Source organism: Poecilia formosa, unplaced genomic scaffold, assembly GCF_000485575.1.
Source record: "Poecilia formosa unplaced genomic scaffold, Poecilia_formosa-5.1.2 Scaffold524, whole genome shotgun sequence".
NCBI classification, from domain to species: Eukaryota; Metazoa; Chordata; class Actinopteri; order Cyprinodontiformes; family Poeciliidae; genus Poecilia; species Poecilia formosa.
Window position 1 is genome coordinate 211636 of NW_006800463.1, and position 22053 is coordinate 233688.

General features: G+C 41.8%; 1 protein-coding gene across 1 annotated transcript in view; it reads left to right on the forward strand.

Annotated features, from left to right (window-relative positions):
* LOC103129214 (unconventional myosin-VIIa-like) overlaps nucleotides 1-22053 on the forward strand; it is a 30485-nt gene that overhangs the window by 716 nt on the left and 7716 nt on the right. The window contains exons 2-38 of the mRNA XM_007540218.2: nucleotides 26-117; nucleotides 210-325; nucleotides 411-538; nucleotides 1250-1392; nucleotides 1654-1767; nucleotides 1871-2024; nucleotides 3656-3732; nucleotides 3825-3944; nucleotides 4362-4504; nucleotides 4606-4816; nucleotides 4899-5034; nucleotides 5140-5306; nucleotides 5668-5808; nucleotides 6326-6484; nucleotides 6605-6697; nucleotides 7885-7979; nucleotides 8222-8306; nucleotides 8418-8519; nucleotides 10449-10784; nucleotides 10878-11135; nucleotides 11704-11874; nucleotides 11972-12040; nucleotides 12135-12259; nucleotides 12372-12498; nucleotides 13883-14002; nucleotides 14083-14256; nucleotides 14345-14575; nucleotides 15812-15982; nucleotides 16064-16181; nucleotides 17134-17260; nucleotides 17352-17509; nucleotides 17594-17772; nucleotides 18036-18145; nucleotides 19041-19189; nucleotides 19451-19604; nucleotides 19733-19888; nucleotides 20942-21047. Of these exons, the coding sequence (XP_007540280.1) occupies nucleotides 26-117; nucleotides 210-325; nucleotides 411-538; nucleotides 1250-1392; nucleotides 1654-1767; nucleotides 1871-2024; nucleotides 3656-3732; nucleotides 3825-3944; nucleotides 4362-4504; nucleotides 4606-4816; nucleotides 4899-5034; nucleotides 5140-5306; nucleotides 5668-5808; nucleotides 6326-6484; nucleotides 6605-6697; nucleotides 7885-7979; nucleotides 8222-8306; nucleotides 8418-8519; nucleotides 10449-10784; nucleotides 10878-11135; nucleotides 11704-11874; nucleotides 11972-12040; nucleotides 12135-12259; nucleotides 12372-12498; nucleotides 13883-14002; nucleotides 14083-14256; nucleotides 14345-14575; nucleotides 15812-15982; nucleotides 16064-16181; nucleotides 17134-17260; nucleotides 17352-17509; nucleotides 17594-17772; nucleotides 18036-18145; nucleotides 19041-19189; nucleotides 19451-19604; nucleotides 19733-19888; nucleotides 20942-21047 (5315 nt within the window). The remainder of the gene's footprint in view (nucleotides 1-25; nucleotides 118-209; nucleotides 326-410; nucleotides 539-1249; nucleotides 1393-1653; nucleotides 1768-1870; nucleotides 2025-3655; nucleotides 3733-3824; nucleotides 3945-4361; nucleotides 4505-4605; nucleotides 4817-4898; nucleotides 5035-5139; nucleotides 5307-5667; nucleotides 5809-6325; nucleotides 6485-6604; nucleotides 6698-7884; nucleotides 7980-8221; nucleotides 8307-8417; nucleotides 8520-10448; nucleotides 10785-10877; nucleotides 11136-11703; nucleotides 11875-11971; nucleotides 12041-12134; nucleotides 12260-12371; nucleotides 12499-13882; nucleotides 14003-14082; nucleotides 14257-14344; nucleotides 14576-15811; nucleotides 15983-16063; nucleotides 16182-17133; nucleotides 17261-17351; nucleotides 17510-17593; nucleotides 17773-18035; nucleotides 18146-19040; nucleotides 19190-19450; nucleotides 19605-19732; nucleotides 19889-20941; nucleotides 21048-22053) is intronic.

Sequence of the window (22053 nt, forward strand, 5' to 3'; positions counted from 1 at the left end):
TCATATTTTCTTCTGCTGACCACAGATCTTTTTGTTTTTGTTCTCCAGACCTTCATCGGTTCCGTTTTGGTGGCAGTGAATCCCTACCAGAACTTTCCAATATATTCACCTGAACAGGTAGGTTTGTGCCTCTTATCTCCATCCATCACACAACCTGCAGCCGTCTCCACCAATCACGTTCCCGGTGTGAACCTCCTGCCGTTCTGCAGGTGAATTTATATCACAGCCGGAAGCTCGGAGAACTCCCCCCGCACATCTTTGCCATCGCTGAGTCCTGCTACTTCAACATGAGGCGCAACCTCAGAAACCAGTGCTGCATCATCAGGTCAGAGACTGATGCGCATTGCCTTGGGTTACGCCGCGCTTGCTTTTTTATTCCTGTTCATCCATGTTCTCTGCTTTTCTTTCAGCGGGGAATCCGGAGCAGGGAAGACGGAGAGCACAAAACTGATCCTGCAGTACTTGGCGGCAGTCAGCGGGCAACTCTCCCAGCAATCGATCGAAAATCAGATCCTGCAGTCCAACCCGATTCTGGAAGGTATGGCAGCAGCACCTTTAGAGTGTTTTCACAGCTGACAGTCCGGTAGATCTGGTTCGATTGGGAAGCAGTGTTGGAACGTTTGTTACGTTTTCAGATGGTGCGGTTCACTTTCACACTGCACTGTGTCAAACGATACAAACTAGTTGAAGAACCTGTTTCCCTCCTCACCTGTGGATGCGCTGCACCAAGAACCGCTGAAGGAAACGACACAAAAACCTCAGAAGAAGACACTGAGTGCCAACTTCCTGCTTCAGAAAACGTTAACAAAAATGGAGTGGCATCAGATTTGAGCAGTTGTAGGATGGTTGCTAAAAGACCACAAGCTATCGCTGGACACAAGCGTTTGTTTTTGGTGTTATTTACCCAGAATGCCCTGCGTTGTTGGCTGCTGCCTGCTTTTAGAGCAGTCTCTGGTTCGCTCGGCGTTCACACATGCATTTGAATCACGCCTGAGTTCACTTCAATCAAACTGATGTGGACCGGAGTTTGCTTGTTTTAGGTTCCCGTCAGAATTGGATTGTGCGTTCACACCTCCACCAAACGAACCGGACTTTCTATTCAAACGAACTAGAGTTCTATTAAAGCGGACTAAACAAAGCTGGTGTGAATCCGTTCTTAGCTGCCCTTAGGCTCGTGTGAACAAAAAAAAGCAGTCGTGGATTTTTATTTTGTTTTTTTAAAAACACCATGGTTTCCTGTTCCTTTCAGCTTTTGGGAACGCCAAGACAATCCGCAACGACAACTCCAGCCGCTTCGGCAAGTACTTGGAGATCTTCTTCAACAAAGATGGGGTGATCGAAGGCGCTCGTGTGGAGCAATACCTCCTGGAAAAGTCCCGAGTGTGCCATCAGGTGAGGTAGCTCCGTCCAAACAGATCCTGCCTGTCTGTTATCTCTGTGGTGGGCAGGTCGGTGCTGTAAACTCATAAAACCCCCCGGAGGATATCTCTGGAGTGTGTTGTTGGTGTTTCAATGTGCTTGGTGAGATTATTCAATAACTGTTATGAGGAGGAAAAACATGATATTAATCATAATCCACTCTAACAGAAAAGCTCGAGCATATTTGGTTTGCTCTTCTGTCGCCATAAACTTTTATTTTTCTCACCATCTCAGGCCTCAGAGGAGCGAAACTACCATATATTTTACTGCCTGTTGGCAGGAATCAGCACTGAAGAGAGGAAGTCTTTGAGGCTTGATCGTTCCAAGGAATATAACTACATTACCAAGGTACTCTGAATAATAGTCACACTACATTCTGGGAAACGGACGCACCCCTCACGACATTGACATCCACCAGTTGCCCGCAACCGAAGTCTCTTGTGTCCTTTAGGGCAACTGCATGGTGTGCGAAGGCAGAGACGATGCTAAAGACCTCAGCCTCATCCGCTCGGCCATGAAGATGCTGAACTTCTCAGAAGACCAGTTCCAGGAAATCCTCAAGCTGCTGGCGGCCATGTTACACCTCGGAAACGTCAGCTTCAAGGGTGAGCGCCGCTAGTGGTGGCTTCACGCAGTCCTACTTTACCGCAAAATTCACAACATCACGGCTGAAGCTGGAACTCTGTTTTTAAGGAAGCAGAAATGGAATTAATTAACACTAAGAATATCACGAATACAAATGACTGGAAACTTGAAGTGCTTTTTAATGTTACTCACATCTTATTATATTTGTAAAGCAGGTTTCAGCAACAAAACAGCTCAAAGTGCTTTACACCATAGAAACATCGTGCAGAAACCAGAAACAGGCACTAAACATTACATCTGAATCATCAAGCAAAGATACATCACACATACCGATCAATGTTCCAGTTATTATTAATCAAAGGTGGCTCTAAAATGGGTTTTTAGCCTGGATTTAAAGAAACTTTAAGTGTTTCAGAATCTTTGCAGTTTTCTGGAAGTTTCTTCCAGATTTGTGGTGCAGCTCTTGAACTTTTTCACGGTTGCAACGAAATTTTATGCGTTCTGTTGTTTTTTTTTTTATTTTTTTATCAGATAGTCTAACATAAAGTTGTGGAAGGGAAATGGTTATTTGATTTATTTCAATTAAAAAAAAGGAAAATGTGGCTTGGGTTTGTATTTAGCTTTACTTCTCTACTGGAAAGTTTCTACCGACATAAAAACTCTAAAATCGTATTCAAATTGGAAGGGGAGCATTTGTGAAAAGCATTTTTGAAGATTCTCAGTTAGATTTAGGTCTGGACTTTGACTATACCATTCTATTTTTATTTTTAAATGTGTCTTGTCCGGCGGTACTGTTTACCTCTTCAATATTATTGTCTTCAATATTATTTTATAATTATTTTTACCTTATTAAAGAGGTAAAAACAATAACTATCTTAAGAAATAAATCTTTTCAGTTTTGATAAAAATAAACAGATACTGCGACAGACTGGCGACCTGTCCAGGGTGACCCCGCCTCTCGCCTGGAACGTTAGCTGGAGATAGGGACCGGTGCCCCTCCCAACCCCAATAAGGGACAAGGGTGTAAAGAAAATGGATGGATGGATAAACAGATAAATAAATGCGGCCCTCCAGTTCTCTCAACTTAACAATTTTGGCACAAAAGGCAAAAACTGTGATCTCCACTGATTTAAGAGTTTCACTGTAAAGGGGTTGGACAAACACTCTCCTCACTTTCCTAGGCTGATAGGGGTCAAAGGTTAAATCTCCTAACCATACACTGAAGTTTCTAGTTGCACCATCGTTATAATAACAATAAAATAAACAATTACATTCTTGCAGCTCTTAAAACGAGGTGAGTGGAGTCTGCGGTGCAGCACCGCGCAGGTTTACCTCTTGGTTTCTTTAGACACAGATAAGGAGACGAGCTTGAAAACAGAAAATCCTCCATTAGGAGCAATAAAAACATAATTTTACTGGCCCCTACAGATTGTGACACAGTAAAGTTACACCCTCACACCGTATCTGGAATGAGCTGTAAGCTTTAAAACGGAACCAAGCTGAAATGTTTTATAGAATTAAATTCACTTCATGACTATTTATCATTTAGTAAAATAACAATACACACTTTTAAAATTCGTGGTGGTTCAAGTTCATGCCATTGTAGTCATTTGTGTGTTTTTTTGTTTTGTTTTTTGTTGCATGCGACCAGGCTCCGTCATCCAGAACCTGGAAATCAGTGACGTGGGCGAGTCGGAGAACTTCACCATCGCCTCGTCGCTGCTGCAGGTAGGCGGCCGGGCCACCGGCGTCCACACGTCCTCTTAGCTGTAAATACGCCGCCGCTCCTGGTTGGATTTTAACATGCGCTCGCCCGACAGGTGCAAAGGTCCGTCCTGGCCGACAGTCTGACGCATCGCTCCTTTATGACCAACAGAGAGCGAGTCACTAAGGCCCTCAGCGCCGAGCAGGCCACCGACTGCAGGGACGCCTTCGTGAAGGTACCAAAGTTTAGCCACGGACTATAAATCACAGCCGTCTGTTTCCTTATTGAGCCCTAAATCAGGACAACAATGGCACAACTGTGTTATGGTCCATCGTATAAGCAAAGGGAGCCAGTTAAATCTGTCTTAGAGCACCAACTGCCTTGACGGAAAGAGCTACTCAGTGAAATGTAAAAAAAATTATATCTTTATAACTTCTTTGCATTTTTTTAAGGTGACTGTATGGCTGTGGCTGCATGACGCAGCAGTCACAGCCCCATAAACATTAATATTGCCTTGAATGACACATCAGATTCTTCGGAAAACCGTTTACATAAAGAAGTGTGATTTTATCACTAAGCTGGAAGTGAATAAAGTGGATCGGTGCGTCCCTAAAAACGTCTTTTATTTATTCTGTGATTTTTTTTCTCACAGGCAATCTACAACAAACTCTTCATATGGATCGTTGGAAAAATCAACAGTGTCATCTATGAGAAACTGTCCGACAAACCCATTTCTTCGCTCCTGTCCATCGGCCTGCTCGACATCTTCGGCTTTGAGAACTTCCAAACAAACAGGTCGAAAGATTTTTCCGCTTGCTATTGAATTTTACAAACTTCGCTACGGTTACAGTATATCTTATAAGTGTTTTTTTTTTTGTTTTTTTTTCTTTTACCAGTTTCGAGCAGCTTTGCATCAACTTCGCTAACGAGAAGCTGCAGCAGTTCTTCGTGGCCCACATCTTCAAGCTGGAGCAGAAAGAGTACCAGAAAGAGGGCGTGCTGTGGAACAACATCCAGTTCACCGACAACCAGAAAGTCCTGGAACTTCTGGCCGGGAAGCGGTGCAACGTGCTCGCTCTGATCGACGAAGAGAGCCACTTTCCGCAGGTACGCCGAGCGGGCCTTGGGTCTACACTTCTTAAATGATTAAGAAAACCACTTCTCAGTTTTCACTCTGCTTATGCCGCAGGGGACAGACTCCACCCTGCTGACCAAGTTGAACAAAGAACACCAAGGAGACAAGGACTACATCGGTTCCAAGCGCGAACACGAAACAGACTTTGGAATTCGCCACTTCGCCGGCCCCGTTTACTACAACACCAACGGTAACGCAAACCGCTAAGCAAAAATAAATAAATTAATAAATCGTGATGCTGGACTTCTCGGAATAAGAAGATGATATTTTTATTAATGTTTTCCTCCCTCTGTAGGATTTCTGGAAAAGAACAGAGACGGAGTCAGTTATGACATCATTAAAACGATCGGCGTCTCCACCAATAAGCTCCTCCGGGAGATCTTTGAGAAGGACATGCCAACCAACGGACTGAAGGCAGCTAAAAACGCAAAGTTCATCTTGTCGCCGCAGAACTCACCACGGGTAGGAAGCCATGTCTTCCTTTCAGCTTCATACCTGATATCAACAGATATCAGTAACACCACAACTGTTGTTTTCTATTTATTTTACACAATTAAATACAAAAAACTCCCAAAATAAACCAGGAAATTGCATTAATAGAATTAAATTAATTTAACAGTAAGTAATATTATCACATACAACCTGCATATATTAAGAGATTTAAATCTCTGCTTAAGGTCCTATTTGTAAATATCGGAAATCAGATCAAAATCTGCCAGATTCGTCAACCCCTAATGTTCCTCGACTTCTCATTTATCTTCCCCAAGTTACTTTGTTTCCACGGATACTGGCGTCCTAAGCTTTCCTTTTGTTGTCTCCGCAGCTGCAGAACGACAAACGCAAGCAAATGCCGACGCTGAGCGGTCAGTTCCGAGTGTCTCTGGACTCCCTGATGAAGGCCCTGTCCGTCTGCCAGCCCTTCTTCATCCGCTGCTTCAAACCCAACAACGACAAGCAGTCCAAGGTGAGCGACCGTCCGCCGCCACAGCACAGATAACGCACGGCAAACACACGGATGGTCTTCAGTGTGGATAAACGGAGCTCTGTGTGCATGGGATAAAACAGACTGTTTAAGTATATCCTAGTGTCATGGTTCTAAATCTTTGGGTACAAATCCCACTGGTGCCGCCCTGATCATTTATCAGCGAGGTTGTGCGATTGTTACAACTATAATCCTTCAATCAAAAGAGGAAGAAATGAAAACTTTATTGCCTGCCATGCGTTTTCTGCTGAAAGTTCTGATCTGTCGCATCTCTTTGACACTTTGGATTTCATTTTCATTACCTCTCTCATTCTGAAACTACAGCTTCCATCGAGTCTTTGCTCAGTCACAGCTTTCACTCTGAAGAGTGTTGGTGAAGCGACACGGTGCCACGTCACGTTTCCTCAAATCTGTCTGATTTCAGACAAGGCACCAATTTCTTGGTGCTTCAAAGAAAGAAAATATACATGAATCTTCACTCACTCCGTTTCCCTTGCAGAAATTTGACCGGGAGCTGTGCATGCGCCAGCTGAGGTACTCCGGCATGATGGACACCATCCGCATCAGGAAGCTTGGGTATCCCGTGCGTCACAAATTTGAGGACTTCCTGAGCCGCTACCGAGTCCTGCTGAAGACCACCGTCTGCGATCCCAAAACCGTTGAGTCACCTTTTTTATTCCTGGACTTTGAACAATTTTTCTCCCAAAACGGTTTTATATGGGCGTTAGGAACTGTGGATGTGAATATGTAACATAAAATCGCTTGACTCTCCCCACAGACCGACGCCTCAGTCTGTTGTGAAGCCATCTGCAAGGCTGTAATCAAAGGAAGGGACGAGTGGAAAATTGGAAAGAAGAAAATCTTTCTAAAGGTACGAAAAGAATAAGATTAAAATCTGGTGTACAGTTTATGAATCAGTCAAATCACTGCAGTTTTTTCTATCTGTTTATTGCCAAATTACATCATTCAGTTCCTCCAGTGTTTCAGTGTCAACACAGATCCCCGCATTTTTTCGCATGTAACTGTGATTTATTGAAAGTCTTTCACAAAAATGGTCAGAAACAATTTTCCAGCCATTTTGCAGAACAATCAAAACGACTGATTGTTCTGCAAAATCAGCCACACAACTGAAGTAATGATGTTATCTTCAGTTGTTATAAAAATTCTATATTGATGAAATATGACCTAAAGGAAATTTGACTTTGTAATTCAACACCTTCAAATTTAGTCTCTGTCTCTTTAAGAAGCTTCTGCTCTTTCAGAAACGTTGCCTTCAGGAAGTCATCACAACATGGCTCCTCTATTAACCATTTAATGTTTTTACCAGTGTAGCACTGGGAAGTAGCTCGTATAAAGAGCAGATGTGGAGTTTTACCAGGTGTTTGCTATTTGCTATGAGAGGAGGAGCTGCTCTGTAAGGCGGAAACTCAGAAACTGCAGCTCTGAGGAGGAGCTCTATCGCCATAGAGATTAAAGTATTTCTCAAACATGCATGAAAGAATAAAAGCAAATAAAGCCAGGCCTGTTTTTGATGACGGAATAACATAATCTTTTTTGATGTAAAACTCAAAAAAGTCGATTTTATATAATACTGCCCCTTTAAGCGATTGCTAACTCCCACCTTCAGGGGGCGGTATTTCTTACTTTTACGACACTGCTGCCTCAAGTCACCATCTGTAATCAAGTGGAAAGTAGGAAAAAGTCACATTTACAATCATGTAAGCGCAGATATTGGAAAATTCAAAAAAAAATATTGCAAAAAATAAAAATAAAAATCATCATTAAAAAAAAAGTGAAATCCCAGAGGGACTGATCAATGTGAAAAGACGATCAATAATAGTTCATTTTAAAAAGACTTCAATTAAAAGAAAGTAAAAGTTTGACAGTTTGTGAATGGGTTCACTTTGATTTTCCCTAAAATGAAAATGATTTTGACACCCTTTGCTCTGTCTGATTATGTCAGTTTTGAAACTTTGTTATCTGAATCCAAAACTCTTTGAGAAAAAAAATCAGAATCATCTGAATTAAATCATTAGTTTTTTGCTGTTTTTTTCCCAGGATGCCCACGACGCTGTTCTGGAAAATCTCCGGGAAGCAGAACTGAGCAGGGTGGCCGTGGTGATCCAGAGGGTTATGCTGGGAATCAAAGACAGGTGCAGCAAGAAGAGCTGAAATCTTAAACCGAAATGTGAACAGCCCAATTAAATTTATCTCCCTCCCTCCCCTTTCCTCTCTCCACTCGCAATAACTGATAGGAATATCACTGCAGCACATCTACAGATAGTGATTTACTGCCAGCTATGTTGCCTGGATAAGCGAGATGTTACATAAGAACACGTGAAGAGATGCTGATCATGAGAAATGTTTATTCAACGAATCGAATCTGCTTTTTCAGAAAGCTCTTCCTGAGGAAACGGGGTGCGGCCGTGGTGCTGCAGAAGCAATGGAGAGCTTACAGAGAGAGGGTGGTGCAGAAGAAGGTGTGATGGTTTCTAGCTTCCAGTTGACCTTTGGAGTGTGGACCTTACTCATTGAAGCTGAGATCGACCTATTTTTGCTAACTTTTTTTTGTTCTGTTTTGTTTTTTTCAGATCCAGCAGGGTTTCGGGCGCCTGGTGTCAAAGGTCCGCGGTCGGAAGCTGAAGTCTCAGTTCCAGAGACGGCGAGCGGCTGCCGTCGTCATCCAGAGCCAGGCATGTGCTCCGAATACCGAGTGACCACGAGAAAACAAAAGCTCACCCAGGCCTGTAACTATGACAAATTTTCCTGGACGATAAATTGTCCGAGAAGTTTTCGCGATAAGCAACAATTTTCAAGTAATCTAATGCTAAAGACATAATAATAACAACGCAAGAACCCGTTCTCAAAAATCAGTCAACTTGAAATTTAATGAACAATCTTATTGGCACTGGGAACTGGAAGACGTTTTAAATATCCAAAATCATAACAATAATAACAAAACAAAACTACAGGAACAACAAATAAAATTAATTATAAAGTTTCTGTAAACAAAGTTGCCCTTCAAAAAAGGGGCCTAGCTGATCATCATGCAAATGGAATTTATTGAGCTTGTTTCAATTCAATACAATGAATTAATTTATTCATTGCTAATCGCGACAAGCCTAAGTGCACCCTCTACCAAATATGGAGCTTTACAGATCAGGACAAAAGTGGATAAATAAGATTAAAAAGGTTCTAAAAACCATTGAACTCTACCCTCAGGTGTCCAAAAACACGAAGCAGACGACACACTGTCACTATTTATAAAGCCAGACATGACTTTATCAGCCTCACACAACTGTGGAGGGATTTCGTCCCACCCTCCCCACTCAACGCTTCAGTCCATTGAGTCTTGGAGACATTTATTTAAAGCTCAGGCCAGGCTGAAGTCTGGATACCGACTAGTGACGTTAGTAAACCTTCATTCAAGTTTTCCTCTCATAGATTTGCCGCTGTGTTTGGGATCGCTGTGCTGTTGGAACTAAACAACTTCTCGACTGTTTCTGAAATGCGTCGACATGCTAAAGCCAATCGATTTGCTGCAAAGAGCCGAGGGCCTTTCCCACCACTGTGCTCGACGGTTTGCCAGTGTTTGCTTGTGCCGACATGTTGCGTTTGGCTTTCTTCAGACTTGGCCCTCTGGATCTGCTCTTATCTGTCCAAAGCACATTGCGTCCAGAAGTTCTGCAGTTCATTTAGATGCAACTTCGCAAACCTTTAAGTCAGTGTTTCTCAAACTTTTTCCAGGGTGAGGACCACTTCACCCGTTTAACAAACCTAACTTGAAGTTGGCGCACAACAGCACAATCTGAAATGAAAATATTAGTGTCTTAACTCCCTTATTGTTGTTCATCCTGTTAAACTTGAGTTGCTTTGGCAGAAACAAAAAGATCTTCTTCTGCACCACTAAATACAAAAGTTATCCATCCATTTCTATCAATTGTATTTATTTACCAATGAAATATTTTGAATAAATAAATAAATAAATAGTTGTTGAAGTGCAAGCAAAGCTTTACAAGCAGGCCTGCCACGATAACAAATTTAGCTGAGCAATTAATTGTCTCAAAAATTATTGCGATAAACAATAATATTTTTTGAAGACTCACTTAGATAGAGAAGATTGATTTATCTGACTACCTGATGCAACAGTTCACTCCTCCCTTACGCTAAGGAAATGAGGAAAGGAGGGTCAGTGGAGTTGAGCCTTTTTTCATCCAGTGTCATCAATAGAAAAACAAAAAGGCAGGAAGAAACGATAAAGCCGACAAATTAAAATGAGGTCTATCATTTTAATTTATTATGCGATTTATTGCTTTATTGTTTATCGCGATAGGCCTAACACAAGCACGCAGAGTAGTAAAAAACAAATAACATTTCTCACTAATTGAGACCAGCAAAGAGCCGTTAAAAAGAATCGAATCGCTCGTGAACGACACATCAAAGCCCTCGGCAGGCTCAACTTGGCTTCCTCCTATCATATGAATAATCCTGTCGTTTTCTTTCTGGTGGTCCTTTGAAAACATAGTGTGTTCCTCTTTATCTTATTCATATTTAAATATTCTATGGTGGATTTCACCCTTCAAATATTTTAACTGCAATTTCTTGTGATGAACTGACCGTAGGTGCGAGGCTACCGGGCGAGGAAAGACTACCGGCAGAAGAGAGAAGAAATCGCCCATCAGGCTTTGCTCTTAGAAATGGAGAGGCAGGAGGAAGAGGATCTCGGTGAGGAACTCCATCAGCGGCTGATGCAAGTCGCTGAAGAGCAGGCCGACATAGAATCACAAAAATCTGGCCGATCTCACGAATCGAAGAAATCTAGTGAAGCGGAGAAATCTAGTGAAGCGGAGAAATCTAATGAATCGGAAAGCTCCAGTGACTCTGAATCGGAGGACGGCTCAAATAAAAACCTCCGACTCTTTGATGAAGACGCAGAAGACAAAAGATCAGACAATGAGGTCAGGCGACTACTCTGTTGTGTTACGGGGATCCACCACTGCTTTATTAGTTGTCCATAACATTTCCTTTGACCGTCTGTTTCCTCTGAGTAGGACGAGGACAAGGAAAGCCTTCACAGCTCGAAGGAGATGACGGTCGTCGTCACGCCGGCCTCTAACTCGGCGAGCTCCACGCCGTCGCTGGACGAGGAGGAAGAGGAAGAGATTGATGACGGCTTTGACGACGAGACCGATATATTCTCCTTTTACAACTTCAGCAAGCGCCACTTCCAGAAAGACGAGGACCATAAGTACACCGCACAGAGGCTGAAGCAGCCGCTGCTGCACCACGAGGACGAAGCAGACGCCCTGGTGAGACGAGGCGGCAGTATTAATATCTCGGGGTGTTTTCGCACCAACCATGTTAACTGAACTCTAGTTCGTTTGTCTAGAACGTATCGAACTCTTGTCCACCTACAAACCCAGGTCTAGGTTTGGTTGAGGTGAACTCCGGCGCGGTTTGAATGCATATGTGAACGTCAAGCAGACTGGACACTGCTCCAAAAGCAGGAAGCAGACAATAGTGCTGGGCATTGTGGGTAAATAGAACCAAAACAAGCATGAGAGTCTAGCTGGGAAACAGCTAATAGTCTTCTATCAACCACAAGCGAGAAATCCTACAGCCGCTAAAATACTCCACTTTTTTGTACATTTTGCAAAGAAGGAAGCTGTGTTCATGCTTTCTTCTAAGGTTTTCCTCGTTTCATTCAGTGGTTCTTGGTGCAGCGCCCCCACAGGCGAGGAGGGTAACAGGGTTTCCAAAGGGTTTAATCTGTTTGACAATGTAGTGTGAAACCGTAGCAAACGTTGCAACTTTGCTCCCCAATCCAACCGAGTCTACTGGACATCTCCCTCACACTCAGTGTTCTCCCTCCGCCAGGCGTCTCTGACCGTGTCCTGGATCATCATGCGGTTCATGGGCGACATACCGGAGCAGAAATCTCCAGACACCCTATCTCAGCATTCCAGCACCATGTCCCAGAGCACCCTGTCCCGCCTGCTGCCAGGCAGGCAAGGCCGGAGGCTGAGCAACCTGGTGGGGCTGGATCAGGTAAGCTCCTGAGAAACAAGAAATAAGAAAAATAAATAAAAACATTTTCTTTTATCAGTGGTCGTTATTTCATCTTTATCCACACATTTCTGAACAGAAAATCCTGAGGAAGAACAAGAAAAAGTTTGGCGCTGGGAACAGAAAAGCCTCAGCCATCCTGGAGGAGGTTTGAACCATGTTTGTCTCTCTTCCAGTTGGTTCTTTTTCTCGGTATTATTTGCGTTTATAACTTCTCTGTTTTGTTTCCTCATATTTCTCAGCCAGAGAACCTGACCGAGGACGAGGACATTCTGGTGGGAGAGAGCACGACGCTGTATCGGCAGCTCACGCAGCTGGAAAAGCTGCACATTATCGTTGGATATGGCATGTCACGGCAAGGCATAAGGTAAAATGTGAACGCAGCTGGTGAAACATTATGTTTTGGTGGAGAGTAGCGGTAGTTTAAAAAAAAAAAAAATATATATATATATATTTCTGACCTTCCTTTGAACTTTTAGGGATGAGATCTACTGTCAGATCTGCAAACAGCTGGTGAACAACAGGAACAGGAAGAGCTGCATGCAAGGCTGGGCTCTCCTCTCCCTCTGTCTGGGGATCTTCCCTCCAACGAGCCTCTTCATGGAGGTCAGCAGTCACTGCTCAGACATTCAGATGTGGTACTATGTTCACTGGGTTTAAAAAAGTAGCTACTAGCTACTTTAAAGTGTAATTTAGCTCCAGTTGATGTTGTGACGGTGTCCTGGAAGAAACTGTTCACCTTCCAGCAGGACAAGGACCCAAAACATGTAGCTTGAGCAACTATGTGATGACTGAGAAAAAAATCACATGTGTGTGGCATGATCTAGTCAAGACCTGAGTCCTTCTGTTTAAGGATGTCTAAATTGAGTAAATCAGAGCTATTTTGGAAAGAAAACAACGCTCAGGATCGGTTCTCTTAGTCTCCGGAGCTTTTACATCCATCCTTCCTCACACATTACTCAGTCAGATTCAGTCTAAGTGACCAGTTCTACGTCAAATTCTGCTCTAGATGCGCAATGCTTGTAGAGTTCACAACCCAAAGGATATGCAGCTGCCCCTGCAGCAAAAGTTGAAAAAACGTGTCCTTTTCTTAGTTATTCACAGTTACGCATTACTTTTTTTTTTTGTAAATTCCTTTAGGTTTGTTGTTTTAATAGTACCAAAGCTATGAATGGCAAGATGTGACTTTATTTTCCCCTTTAAGATTTGATGACTTAATAACATCCAGCTAGAGCAACATATGTTCTTAATATAAATAATTCAGTTACATCTCTGGAGTGGCAGTCAAGAATTAGCAGCAGAAATTTGTTTTTTTAGCCTGTTGAAAGAAAGAAAAATGGGAGTTCATTTTCAAAGTCATAGTTTCACAATGTTATTCATTCATTCATTCATTCATTCATTCATTCATTCATTCATAAATATCACAGTTTCACACTAAATTGACTAGAAAGCTAAATATTTAGTTGACAAATTAACTATTTAGTTCCATACTGAATATCTAGTTAGCAATCTAAGTAACCTAAATATTTAGTTAATCTGCAAACTAAATATTTTTTTATTTAGCATTAGAAAGCTAAATATTAAGCTTCAAACTAAATAATTAGTTTTACTACATACTTAGTTTGAAGTAATTATTTAGTTTTCAGATAGCATATTTAGCTTGCCATCAAAATATTTAGTTTGGAGCTAAACAGCTAGTTAAGCTCGGTTAAATATTTAGCATAGCTAAATATTTAGTCGCAAAGTAACTGTTTGGTTTGCAAGCTAAATATTTAGCTTTAAGCTAAATATGCAGCTTGCTTACTAAATATTTAGCTTGAATCTGTGACATTTATGAATGAATGAATAAGTTTGAGGTGAAATGAACCAAATTATTGCTGTTGCTTTTTTTTACCGTGTAACTTTACAAACGCCACCACCACAGGTTTTCCATTCTAGAGCCAATGTTTCTCATCGTTTTCCATGTTTTCTGCTCTCCTCTGTCCCGCAGTGTTTGGAGAGCTTCCTCCAAAGAGGTCCATACGGTTACAGAGAGTACTGCATTGAGAGGCTGCATCGCATAGTAGCCAACGGAGAGAGAAAAGAGCTGCCCTGTTGGTTAGAGCTGAAGGTAAAGTCCTGCATCCTGATGAATTTGGTTGTAGAGTGACTCTTTCGGTCATTTTCACACATCATCATCTATGACCTCAGGCCGCCACCAACAAAGAGCCCATTGATTCGTCGGTGACACTAATGAATGGTGAAACGATCAAAGTGCAGCTGGATTCAGCCTCCACCTCCTCAGAAGTTTGCCAGGCTGTGGCTAACAAGATCGGACTCAAGGACACCTATGGGTTCTCCGTCTACATCAGCTTCTACGAAAAGGTTCCTGGGAGCTTCTTAGGTCTTGCGGCTTCAGTGTTCCTACCTGCCCTATCACGCTGTTATATCGATGCTGGTGTTTTGTCTCCAGATGTGGTCTCTGGGATCCTGCGGGAAGAACCACGTGTTGGATGCCGTGTCTCAGTGCGAGCAGGAAATGAGGAGGCAGGGCAGAGAGGAGAAGGACACGCCCTGGAGCCTCTCCATCCGCAAGGAGCTGTTCTCTCCGTGGCACGACTGCGACCAGGACGCAGTCAGCACGGATCTGATCTACAAGCAGGTCATCAAGGGCATCAAGTCTGGAGAATACGTCAGTGAGAAGGTGAGAGGCTGAAGACAAGCTTCTGTTTTCACTGTTCCTGAAGGGGAAACGTATTCCTGCAGCTTCAGACTGGTTGTAGAGATTTGGTTAAGTTGACAAATTGAATTAATGAAATGTTGTTGAGCAGCAGATAATTGAATATTTCAGCAATATCTGTCAGATGCAGATACGAGAACCTAACTTAGAGCAGAGGTTCCCAGGGGATTGACGTTAGCCACTGGAAAATTCAAGATTTTTTAGATTAGCGTGTTTGGTGTCAAATCATAACTTACATATTTTGAACTATAGAAATCATACATGTTTTCCTGATCTTCTGTTTCCTTTTTCCTTTTTTTTTTTTTTCCAAAATGGTTTTAATGGTCAGTAGATGTTTGCACTAAAATTGTGAGAAGTAGTAGAAACAGAAAGTTCACCAACCACTAATTCACGTTACAAGAATCTTAGCTCTGCTCACCTTAAACACATGAAACAGCACAAGCTAATGCTTAGCACATAAAAAAAATTGCCGAAGCTAAAGCTAATCAGTAAAACGACCGTTGAGACTCAGAAACAGCAAAAATAAATTCCTCAATTTCTGATTTGAAGTTGTGTGGACAGGATGACCGAAGTCAAAAACAGATGATGTGACGTTAATTTCATCCAAGTCATGAAAATGGGTGACTTGGTACGGCAATAATTGGTTATGATGGGCTTCTAGGTTTACAGTTTTGCCATAATCCATTTTCTGATGAACTGTATCGATAAATATTCACAGCCTGGGTTTTTGTTTCATGACCTAACTTTGCTTTAAACTACTGCTATTATCCCTGACCTGTCTCCTGTGTTCCTTGGCAGACACGACTGCTGTTGGTTCACTAATGTTCTCAGGCCTTAATGGTTTTATACTGAGGTTGAATTTCATACAGTTGAACTCTATCAATGAATGAAGTGACTTGTAAAAGCAAACAGTGGCTCTGGATTTTACTTAGGGGGGTAAATCAGGCTGAAAGCTTTGCAAAAACTTTGACAACTATGTATCCTTCCTCTTTCTACAGAACACATTGACATTTGTGGTTGATAAAATGAGAAAAGTTAGACATGGGACTCGTGCTGAAAAGGAAATACTCATTTTGTTTTTGCCGCTTTAAAGAAACAAATGTCACATTTATTGATATCTTTCTCAGTCCAACACAGACTTAAAAAAAAAGTAAATGAATAGATTATGTGATGCAATAAAAAACATTCTGCATTCCTCAGGAGGACGAATACGTCCAGCTGGCTGCGATGCACTACTTTGTCCAGTTCGGCTCCCTGGAGCCCACCAGAGAGAGGGTGCGGAGTGTGGTCCAGGAGTGCATCACAACCACGCGGATCGAGAGCAGGTCCATGACGATGTGGATCGATCTCATCACGGCAGAACTCTCAAAGGTGAAGGCACAGAGCAGCTGTCTGAGTGTTGCAGTGAAATCCACGTAATCATGAGCTGAGCTCAGACTTCGGTTCTTGTAGGAGAGCTACAACAACGGGAGACTGCGGGCGGAAAAGGTGAAAGGAGACGTGGTGGACATCGCCCGGCAGAACTGGCCGCTCGACTTTTCCAAGCTTTACGAAGTCACAATGACGTCAGGTCGGTGGACGGAACTCGCCCTGTTAAAGACGCAGCTCAAAGCATCGTAGGAGCAAAATTACAAAACCGTGCAGAACATATTTCCTGTCATGTAGCGCCTTCCAGAGGTATTTATAACCCTCCTCATTTTGCCATGTTCCAACTATTATGTAATGGGAAAGTTGGAGGATTGTCATTTCCACAAAAATTAGATCATCTTATACTGTGTAAAAAAAAATCATAAAAGCAGTTTATGCAAAATGAAAAATTCTAATAAATTGAAAGGAGCAATCAGTAATTAACTGTGCATCTCCTGCCTATAAGACTCATTATAAACTTTCAAATATATGTGAATAAAAACAGGAGCAAGTTTCTTTAGATTCTCTCTTTGCAAATCCAGACATTTTTATTATTACAAAATTAGCTTGCACTTTAACTGGGCCATTATAAACACATGAAAATGCTTCGATATGCAAACACTAAATCTCATCAAGTACTTTTGGTCTAGCTCCTACTACTACTTGAACCACTTGACAAAATTAACTTACAAGTAGCTTTCCAGCAGGAAATATGGGCTTGTTTTAAGTCAGTCATTTCTTAATATTGATTAAAAGGTTCTAGTTGTTGGTGAAATAATCTGCCAGTGGAACAAAACATTTTTCCTCATACTATAAGTTAAAATGTCTTGTTTCACTGGCTGGTTATTTCATTTACAGCTAGTACTTTTTCATCAATATTCAGGAATTATTTACTTTAAATAAATTCCTGTATTTTTGATGAAGTAACTTGTAAGTTATTTTTGTCCTATTTCTAAGTGCACTAGAAAACAGACAAAATAAATTTGGTAAGATTCTGTTTTTGCAGAGTGGATCTCTGCAGCTCCTGCAAAACAACCTCTGGCCTCTTCACTACACCTCCACAGCCATTTAGAATTGCCGACAGTAACAGTTCGCATCCTGCCGTTCATCCGCAGGACCCCCGTTGCCCAAAAGCAGATTTTTTGTGGCCGTAAACTGGAAAAGCATCGTCTTCATGGAGAGAAGGGAGAAGCTCCTGCTGGAGATTCCGTACGTAGAAGTGAAGAAAGTCCAGATGGCGAGGTAAAGCTCTGTCTCTGTGGAGCGTTTTTCTTTGTGTGCTTTTTAAAAACCATCGCAGATTTAAAACCTTTGCCGTTTCTGACGCGTGTAGCGACAGCGACCAGTCGGTGAGCGTGGACACGCTCAGAGGACAGTACACCCTGAGGTGCCAGGACGTGGCGGACATGACCAAGATGATGCAGTACAACGTGAACGGGCTGAAGCAGCGCTCCGTGTACGCTGTGGTCCAGCAGGACGTCCCCAAACAAGGTGAGGCGTCTTTAATTCCCCCAGGTCGTTTCCAGGCCGACCGATTCGATCTCCGAACTCTAACGTTCTCGCATCCACCTGCAGATGATCCCGTCTACCTGGTCTGTAAGCGGGGCGACCTGCTGCTGGTGGAAAAAGACGGCTATCCGCCGGACAGCAACTTGCTCCGAGCCGTCAACCAGAGGACCAAAAGTAGCGGGGTGGTTTACAAGGACAAGATGGAGTTTCTGCCGACTTTGACCGAACCCCCTGAGGACATGCTGGTAAAGTGACCTTCACCAATTTGGTTATTTCTTTACAAGATTGTCTTTCTGACAATATATTGACAACAAGATCCCACACGGCAAACTAAGCCTCCATGGATGGAAAACAGAACTTCATCCAACTCTTTAGATCGGATGCCGACTAGAAAACCCGTGATGAAATTCTAACTATTATCATAACCTCACTGGGAGTGTTCGGCACTCTGCTTCACATGACTCTGCCTGTGTGGTGAACCCGATCTGCTTCCTCTCCCCCTCCACAGACCATGCTCAGCCCGAAGCAGCGGAAAGCCTCCGTCCCGACCATTGTCCCTCTGGTCGAAGAGACGGTGGCTCCCGTCTCTTTGAAGGAGTTTGCTCTTGAGAATTTCAGGTAACAAGGCAGATTTTTTTGTTGTTTTTGTGTGTGTGTGTGTGTGTGTGTGTGTGCGTGCGTGCGTGTGCGTGTGTGCATCATTTCCCCCCGTGGTAAATTTAATGTAAACTCTTTGGATTTAAATTTAAAATATCCATAAACTGATAAAAAAGGCTGGAAAATTGGCTGGATCTGTTCATGTTGATGCATACTTTTTTAATCTGAACATTTTAATGCGTTAATGTAACATATTGTAGATTAACCAAACTGCCTGTCTTGACCTAAAGAGGAACATTTCTAAGTTAACGTTTAGAACTTCTATTAAACCTTCCTGAATATAAAAACCTGGAAAGCTGAGAGTTTTCCAGGTTTGGTTTGAGACAATAAAACATTTTTTTTGAAAACATACATAGAGTGGCGGTTTTTGATAAAGGCTATTTGGGCGGTCGCCCAGGGCGCATCAGAAAGGGGCGGAACACCCGAGAACTAGAAAATAAAATCCATCTTGTCAGTCAGTTGTTCCCTGAGCAAGTTTGCTACTTGCTCAGGGAAGCATGTATACATGCGAAGTGGAGTAAGTTTCCCTTGGTTGCTGCTGAGTACTAAGGGACTACATTAAAAATCAGATAATTTCTTGCATTTTAATTGGTTGGAGTGTTGCAGAAGGAGGGGCTTACCCTGGGCACCGTTCCTGCAAGAATCACAGTTGCATGCATATTTATATTTATATTTCACGCTTACAAAGTGAGGCATAGTGATTCATTTTAGTGTCAGAGTGAGATTGTTCTGATTAAAAAAAAACATCAATTGACGGCACTCATTTTGACACAAAAATAAGTAGCATCCACGTGTTTCAGAGAAACTCTGCATGACTCTGCTGACCTGCTGACACCGTTTCGCCTTCCTCTCTCAGATCAGTCGGTAAGGGCGGCGGCCGTGGTTCCAAGGGCGCCAACAAGGAGAGGCTGTGGATTTTCTCCAAGGAGCCCATCAAACAGCCACTCTTGAAGACTTTGCTTAACAATCCAGAACTCAGCAACATGGCCTGCAACGCCTTCATTGATATCCTCTGAAAAATAATATGCTTATTTATTATTATTAGTGCTTAAATAAAAGAAACTGCCGGTCAGTTTTTGCAGGAAAAAAAAAAAAAAGACGGATTAGATGATGTCGGCATTATATGAGCAAAAACTGAAAAGTTTCCAGGTGTTAAGGGTCAGCGCTTCATGAGCGTATTTTGTTTTTATGAATAGTTTTCCACAGAACAACACCTTAGACTTATTTTAAACACGGACAGTGTGAGTCCTTGACCCGCTCTCTCACCCATCTTGAAGTACATGGGCGACTACCCCATCAAACATTCTCGAAGTCCCACGGAGCTGACTGACCAGATCTTCGGTTCAGCCACTAAGCATGAGGAGCTGCAAGATGAAATCTACTGCCAGATAATGAGACAGATGACCACCAATAACAGCAGGTGTTCCTCAGTTGATACAAATCTGATAAAAAAAAAATAAAAACATAAAAAAAAAGCTTCATAAACTAAAAAGTTAACACATTTAATCTTTTGTATTTGTGGTTTGCTTTCTCCGTGTGACCCGTAAGGATGAGTGTGGATCGTGGGTGGCAGCTGATGTGGATGTGTACAGGCTTGTTCCCGCCCGGTCCCAGATTAAGGAAACACGCGCAGCGCTTCCTGGAGTCACGGCCCAGGGACCCTCTGGCTGCTGGCTGCTTACAGAGGTTTCAGGATTTTTCCAGGTCAGCCTCAGGATAATGTGTGATGAAGGATAAATAGGCATTTATATCCTCCCACTTTACTTTTTTTTTTAAAAAAGAAAAAAAAAACCCTTTACAATTTAAATGCATCAAAAACCACCAGAGATCAAATCTGTTAAAAAAAAAGTAAAAAGTAACAGTTTTTTTGTGTGACAAATTAATTCCCATTGGGAAAATCAGCATTTTGACAACTTAGTGTCTCCCAACAGAGAAAACAATGGGGTCTACCAAACATGGCCCTCTTAAACAAAAAAGAGAAAAAAAACAGTTTGGGATGTTCATCTGGTCTGCAGACTGTCCAGACACAGACTGACTCTAATATGGTTGGACTTTGGAACACGCTAACATGCTATTATCTAAATAATTTTCTCTGAAGTTGGTGGACTTCCTCTTACAAAACTGCACAAATCATTTTTAAATCTAGACACAACCTGCCAGCTAATACAAAATATTTTCATGACAGAAAGGTTTAAGATGACTAAGGACTAGATTATTGAGCTATCTGTTTTGCTAGTTATATAGCTACATAGCTAGCTAAGTAGCTATAGGTAGGTAGCTATGTTTTTGCATAGCTAGGTAGGTGCACAGCTATGCAGCTACTTAGCTATTTAGCTAGCTAGATAATATGTGGGTCTGGGGCTGTGGAGTATGTTTTTTGTAAATGTTTTCCTCTGCTTTTTTCCTAAACTTAAAAGTAGTCAAATGCCTGTCAGTTTTTTGTTTTGTTTTTTCAAATTATTTTCTTTCAAACAAGAAATGTTGTTTCTGATAGACAGTATTTCTAAAGGATAATAAAACAATGTAAAGGAAGTATAAATAAAAATATTTAAATGTTCCTTCAGACTAGCCAGCAGAAGAGTCAAATCCTTCCTGTTACTGCTGATTATTTTACTTGTTTCCATTGGTGTTTTGACAATATTTTTTAGGACGATTTAGCCAAAAACTGATTTATATTTTTCCTACTTTGCTTCCATTCATCTGCTAAGACATTCTGTTTCATCAGATTAATTAATCTAAGTGTTTTTGCCCCTTCAGTAAAGCGCCCAGGACACTTCCTCCCCATCAAGCAGAGGTGGAGGCCATCCAGCAGAACAGCACTCAGATCTTCTATAAAGTCCACTTTCCAAATGACACAGATGCTGTAAGAACCAACATTAATTACTTCTCAGAAATGTGGCTCAGTGTCAACAGATTATATCATCAATTATAATGATGGTATACTGAGTTTTCGTTCATTTTTTGGATGCATTTTAAACACTAAAAGTATGTATTTATGCATTATTCTTTATAATTTGAACTCAGTTGTTTTAGTAACCATGTTGTTGCTGATGTAATTTTTATAGAATCAAGTTGATGCACAGTTTCAAGATCAGTTTAATGGAAACCTTGACAGTATATATGAAAAGAAAGTATACCTTAATTGAATTATTTTTATACATGAGGACATCATAAGGAGGATCTGGTCATTACCATCTGACCAGCAGTCCTTACAAACGTAGCTTTTTCATTTCGACATATTCTTAAGTAATCAATTACTTGGTGGGATCTTTAGTGATTTTTACACTTCGTGTTTTAAAGGGGCAGTATTGTGTAAAATCTTATTCCCTCATCAAAAACATACCTGGAGTGTTGACTTGATTCTTTCATGCATGTTTGAGAAATCCTTTAATTTCCCGGGGCAACCGTTCAGCTGTTCAAAACACCTGGGTGGACTTAGCCCTGCCTTGCAGACGAAGCCCCTCCTGCAGGTTCCGAGCTTCTGCCTCACAGAGCAGCTCTCTCCTGTGACTCCCTTACTTAGCTCCTTCAGACTAGCCAGCAGAAATTAACAAACACTTACTGAGCTCATTATAGAGGCTACTTCTCAGCTCAACACTTGTAAAAGCATTATAAAGGGTTAATAGAGGAGCAATGTTGTGATTACTTCCTGAAGGCAGATTTTCAGAAAGAGCAGGAGCTTCTTAAAGAGACAGAGGCCCAATTTCAAGGCGTTAAATTGTAAAGTAAATGTTCTTTTAAATCATATTTGATATGTGCAGCATTTTATAACAACTTAAGGTAATATAGTTACTTGACTGTGCTATAAAATAATAACTCATAATACTGCCCCTTTAAAAAAAAAGGGGGCAGTATTATGAGTTATTATT